The sequence below is a fragment of the Dermacentor silvarum genome, chromosome 2 (genome assembly GCF_013339745.2).
Source record: "Dermacentor silvarum isolate Dsil-2018 chromosome 2, BIME_Dsil_1.4, whole genome shotgun sequence".
Classification (NCBI taxonomy): Eukaryota; Metazoa; Arthropoda; class Arachnida; order Ixodida; family Ixodidae; genus Dermacentor; species Dermacentor silvarum.
The window spans coordinates 68,674,466-68,680,355 of record NC_051155.1 but is presented as its reverse complement, the minus strand read 5'-3'; the positions used below and the strand labels follow the sequence as shown (position 1 = coordinate 68,680,355).

Below are 5,890 nucleotides of genomic sequence, written 5' to 3'. Positions count from 1 at the left end.
AAAATAAACTTTCTTGCCGAGGCCCGCGGGGTTCGAGCCCGCGTACCCCCGTCCTAAGGCGAGCGTCGTAATCAGCTGGTTATACAGCCACGCTTGCAGAGTGTGATTTTATGCGAACCATATTTGCGTTCGAGCGTCATCGTCTTCGTGCACAGCTGGCGCGTTCGTACCCTCGTGCTCTGCGATGATGATGATGAAAAAACTTTATTTAATTAACACGGAGGAAGCTTGAGGTGGCCCGGAGGGGGCCACCTCTCACACTCACTAGGTGGGCTCCTCATTACAGGAGCCCATTGGCGGCCGCCGCGGCTTGTGCTCGGTCGACCAGGGCCTTCTGACTCGCCAGGTCGGAGCAGCCGAGCAGGGCTGCCTCCCAGTCCTCCCGGGTGGGGTTTGGTTTTGGGGTGAGGTTCGGGGTTGATTTACATGCCCACACCATGTGGAAGATGTCCGAAGACTTCTCCGCACAATGCGGGCATTTTCCTGTACAGGCAGGATCAAAGTGCTTTAAAACTGCCGGGCACAGCAGTGTTTTGGTGTAAAGGCGGAGGAGTGTACGTTCCTCTGCCTTTGTAAGGCCCTTACAGGGCTTAGGATAAATTGCGTGGCCGAATTGGTATAGTTGAGTAATTTCTCGAAAAGTTAGGGCCGGATTGGGTTCGGGATCCATTTCGGAAGGGTCTGAAGGCGTTGCCCGGAGAGTGAGCGCGCGGGCAGCGGCGTCTGCCGTTTCGTTGCCTTCGAGGCCCATATGAGCAGGAGCCCATACGATCATTCGAGACGCGGGGGCCCCGAGGTAGTCACTGTTTTGAAGGATGCGAGACGCAATGAGAGGAATGTACCCCTGTTCAATATTTCTGCAGGCCCCTCTCGAGTCGGTAATGATGACGCGCGAGTCCTGGTCTGCGGCAGCTAGCGCGATGGCAACTTCCTCCGCATGTGTTATGTCTTGAGCTCTGAATGTTAGGCCATTCACCGCGACGTTTTCATGGACGACTGCGGCCGTGTACCACCCCCCATGTTGAGGGCTGGAGGCCTCCACGTAGAAGATTCCGTGTTTGTTCCCATAGTGGCGGGCCAGTGCCTCCGCCCGCGCAAGGCACCTGCCACTGTGGTCGTCACGTGTCATGTTGGCCGGAAGAGGCCGCACGTGCAGGGCGTACCTCCAGACTTCGGGGATGCGTACGCGCTCTTCCGTCAGTGTTGGGTGCTGGATGTGAAGTCGGGCTAATAGGCGGCGTCCCGACGGCGTCTTTGAAAGTCTTGTATATTGATTTGTCAAGTGTGCCTCCCGGAGCTCCGCGAAAGTGTTTACCATCCCCAGGCCCATGAGGCGGTGGTTGGACGTGGTTATCGGGAGATCAAGGGCACGCTTGTACATCTTCCTGAGAATCACCTCGAGGGCGTTCTCGTCATACTTGCGCAGGTGGAGGTAAGGAGTCGAGTAGAGGACTCGACTGGTCACGAATGCATGCGCCAGCCGCAAGGCGTCTTTGCACCGTAACCCCCCGCGTTTGTTGGAAACCCGGCGGACCATCCGGCCCACCTGGTCCCCCACCTTACGCAATTTGGCTGTTGTTGTATCAACTCGTTTGTGTTTGTGGATAAAGAGACCAAGCACTCGAATCTCATCGTGTTCGGGTATCGGGCCGCTGGCCAGGAATAGCTCCATTTTGGTGGTGCACTTAGGCGACGGGCGAATGTGCACAAATTCGGATTTGAATGGGGAGCACTGAAGGCCGCAGCGGCGGGCGTAGACGTCCACGATCTCCGCCGCTTGCTGCAGGTTGGCCTCAATGTCTCCAACCGATCCGTGTTTGGCCCAGATGGTTATGTCGTCGGCGTACAGCGCGTGCTGGACGTCTTCGACCTTCGCCAGCTGAGCCGGAAGCTTCATCATGGCCAGATTAAAAAGTAACGGCGAGAGTACCGCGCCCTGTGGGGTACCTCTCGTTCCCAATTGATAGGGGCCATGTTCTTCGTCTTGGATTCGGATGAAAGATTGTCGATCCGAGAGAAATTGCTTGACATACAGGAATGTGTTATGTCCACAGTTGGTCTGGGAGAGATGTTGCAGGATAATTTCGTGTGTGACATTGTCGAAAGCCCCCTTCAAGTCTAGGGCGAGTATAGCCTTATCGTTGAGGGGGTATTCGACAGGGTTGAGAATTTCTCGGTCGAGTTGAAGCAGAACATCCTGCGCGGACCGGTGCGGGCGGAAACCAAACATGGTGTCTGCGAATGCATTTTGGGTTTCTAGAAACCCAGACAGCCTGTCCCGCACCATGGTCTCCATCAGCTTTCCCGCACAAGACGTGAGTGAGATGGGGCGGAGGTTGTCTGTGTTTATGGCTTTGCCAGCTTTTGGAATGAAAGTTACCAGAGCGGTCTTCCATTCGATTGGGAGGGGTGCCTCACCAAGCCAGATCGAGTTGATGAAAGCGAGGAGGGTATCGTAGGTGGGGTCGGGAAGATTGGCAAGCAATTTCACGGTTATCTTGTCCCGTCCCGGTGCCGTTCCTCGTTTCATTTTAGCTAGGGCCGCCTTCAGGTCATGCAGCTGGAACGGCTGATCCAGCTCCGCGTTCTCTGAACCTGCATACGAGTACGCGGGCCCTCGGGGGTCCTGTTGAGTGCAAAGGTACTGGTCGCGTAGTTTGTACGCTAATTTTGAGGTATCTCTATCGAAGCTATGAATAGCTCGTTGGAGATGTTTTTGTGTCTCGGCGCGTGTTTGAGTCGGGTCAATTAGGGCGCGGAAGAGGCGCCACGTGCTCCGGCTAGACATTTGTCTGGCCGCCGTGTTACAGCGGTCCACCCAGTTCGAGTCGGCGAGCTGGGCCGCGTACTCTGCCGCTCGCTGGGTGAGCTCGGCAATGCGAATTTTGAGCTTTCTATTATGTTTTTGACGGCGCCATCTGCGGACGAGGCTGTGCCGCGCCTCCCAGAGGTGCAGAAGGTGGTTGTCTACCTCCGGCATTGCCTCCGAGAGTTTAATTTGGGTTTCCGTCGAACGAAGGTGTGTAACCAATTCTTGTGCCCACGCGTGGTATCCTTGTTCGCGGATAGAGGCCGAATTGATGTATGTTTGCCGGAACTTATTCCAGTCGGGGAGCCCAGCTTGTGCGTGTGGTCTTGCCAATGGTTTAGTCATTACGGTGGTAGTGATAAGGCAGTGGTCACTCCCGAGGGTTTCCTCGGTGTTGGCCCATTCTGCGTGTCTAATGTTTTTGGTAAAGGTAAGATCCGGACACGTATCCCGGGTCACGGAGTTACCCACCCGCGTTGGATATGCAGGGTCGGTGTGGAGAGTCAGGCCCAGCGTGGACGAAAGTTCCGCTAGCTTGCGTCCACGCTTCTCCTCACGCACGTACCCCCAGAGAGTACTGTGGGCGTTGAAATCGCCCACAATCATCAGGGGGTCCCTGCCGGCAGCCTTTAGAGCGCGGCTAAAGAGCGCTGCGAACGTTATATTTTTGAGTCTGGGGGAACAGTATATGTTGAGTATGTGGAGTGGTGCATCGTGTTTCTTGAGCGGAAGAAGTGTAACCATCACATACGAATATTCAGTTTCAAGTTCCAAGTCGACTAGATTAGCTGTATAATTTTTATGCACACAGACGCAGGAAGAGGGGTCCTGCTGGAAGGTGATGTAGCTTGTAAGGGTGGCGCCGCTCCCTGGCTCCTGGAGGGCAACCACCGCCGGAAGCGAGTCGAGAGTTGAAAGGAAATGTCGGAGATTCGCCCGCTTCGCGCGGGACCGGAAGCCCCGACAGTTCCACTGGACAATGTGAACAGGGGTGGCCGAATTGTTTTTGGGGGAGCGCCTGATTTTAGGACGGCTCGCCATGGTCAGTTAGGCTGAGGTTGGGTTGTAGTGACGCTGCTCCGGAGCCAGCACTCACAAGGAGGGCGGAGTCCTCCATACCAGAGAGCGAGCAGCTGTCGTCATCATCTACCTCGGGGGTGCGTCTAGAAGTTTTGAGAGGGCGGCCGGATACGTCCTTGTAGGGACCGCCGGGCCTGCGCGAGGGGCGCGAGGAGTGCGCAATTTGTTGGGCAATCATCGCGGGAATTGTGTCTTGCAATTTTGAGATGGCGGTAACCATCATTGAGATTTGGTTTTCCAAGGCGGCGAATCGGGCGTCTATGGCCCCGAAACGGGCCTCGAAACGGGCGTCGAATGCGGCCTCCGCGCTTGTTGCCGCCTTCGGCTCCACGAGCTCACTTTCCATTACCTCAGTCGCGGGGAGGGAGGGAGGAGAAAGAGGCTGGTTAATTTTGGATTCCAATTCGTTAATTTTTTTTAGCAGCATCTCGTTTTGGGCCCTGAGTGCTGCTATTTGATCTTGCTCGGCGCTCCGCGCGCTTGGGAGGGGAGTAAGAGGGGGGGAAGAAGCAGCCCCGCCCGAATTGCTCACCTGGCGCCCGTTTTTGACGGCATTGACCCACGCCCCGGTTTTGCCGTGCGTCTCCGCCGCTCGTTTCTCCATGCCGCCGTGTGGTGGCAGCTGGTCGCTGGGTTGCCCAAGATGGCGGCTTTTGTTCTTGGGCGTCATTTTCTGTTTCCCGCTCTTTTTGGCGGCCGTCTTGGGTGTGCGGAATTTTGCCGCACAGTCGCGAGAGTTGGTGGCATGGGCACCACCGCACACAGAACAACGGGGAACACAGTTGTGAGGGGCCCGCACTCCCTCCACTAGCGGAGCATGGAGTCCGCAGAGTCCACACGTGTTCGGCTGCAGGTTCGGACATGCATCCCCGCGGTGCCCGACGGCCCCACACTGGCCGCAGGCGGGGATAGTTTTGTAATAGTTTTGCACAGAGACGACCATGTTGTCATAATGCACGTAACGGGGCTTCTCCTTACCCGCGAAGGTGATGCGTGCCTTGTTGGATGTTCCAAATTTTCGGATTTCCACGATGGTGCCAGCACGCCAGCACACTTGGTGTTGAAGAGTTTCCGTGGTGTCCGTGTTACGGACCACGATCACTCCGTGGCACGTGTTGCCGCCGTCTTGTCTCAAGTAACCGTGAAGTGGGACCGATCCCTTCTCGGTATTTACTGCAAAGTCCCCGATGAGCCGGTCGGCCGCCTCGATGTCCGGGGTATGCACGATGATGATGTTTTGGTCTCGCGATGGCAGAACGGAGGTGGCGCGGGCCCGTTCCGGCCCGAGGTACGCCGAGATGGCGGTGCCGTAGCCGGTTTCCGTGAACGCCTCGTGAAGAGAAACACGTTCTCTGGGCTTGATTACTATGACGTAGTCTTCGGGAGCAGGTTTGATCATTGGGCGCGGCTTCCACTTCGTGAACGCCTTGCCCTTGCGTCCCGTGGCGCGCGTCGCGGGAGCGTTCATGTTTCCGACCAATGAGCCGGCGGCCGGGGCGGCGTTGGACGCCGTCATCTTGGCTTTGTCCTGGGAGCGGCGTTCGGCCGCTTGAAGTAAAGCTTGACTCCGAATTTTCGGAAAAACCGTCGAATTTGCGTCACCGGTGGTGGGGACCGTGGTCCACGCCATCGCCTCAGGGTCGTACGCGCGCAATTGGAGCGCGGATTCCGCCATTTTGCCCTCGGAGGGCTGATTCCACCCGGCCGGGCGTCGGCGTCGCTAACGACGGCGCCGACGTGGTCGGTCGAAAAACGGCCGTAAATTTGGAGAAAATGGGCCCACCTGGAAGACTTTGGTATCCAGCTGTTCGGCTCGATGTTCCGGATCGCTCGATGCCAGTTTTGCCTGGGTAGGGTGATTTGGGCCGCGGGCCCAGCCGAAAATCGGCGGAGCCGACACAACACACGTTTGCTGGCGTCGCGCGCTCGCAGCGCCTCCTGCTCTGCGAGGAGAAGAGGTTTTGCGCGCTATGAGGGCGAGAGAGAGACGCATTCACGGAG

At 57.1% G+C, this 5,890-nt stretch overlaps 2 protein-coding genes across 2 annotated transcripts; both read right to left on the bottom strand.

The window, feature by feature from the left end:
• Positions 1–208: 208 nt before the first annotated feature.
• On the bottom strand, positions 209–1,851 carry LOC125943052 (uncharacterized). Its single transcript, XM_049661386.1, has one exon. The coding sequence runs from the start codon at positions 1,670–1,672 to the stop codon at positions 281–283; it is 1,392 nt and encodes a 463-aa protein (XP_049517343.1). The 5' UTR covers positions 1,673–1,851; the 3' UTR covers positions 209–280.
• A 1,901-nt stretch (positions 1,852–3,752) lies between these two features.
• LOC125943051 (uncharacterized) lies at positions 3,753–5,568 on the bottom strand. The gene has a single exon (XM_049661385.1). The coding sequence runs from the start codon at positions 5,562–5,564 to the stop codon at positions 3,834–3,836; it is 1,731 nt and encodes a 576-aa protein (XP_049517342.1). The 5' UTR covers positions 5,565–5,568; the 3' UTR covers positions 3,753–3,833.
• Positions 5,569–5,890: the final 322 nt, after the last annotated feature.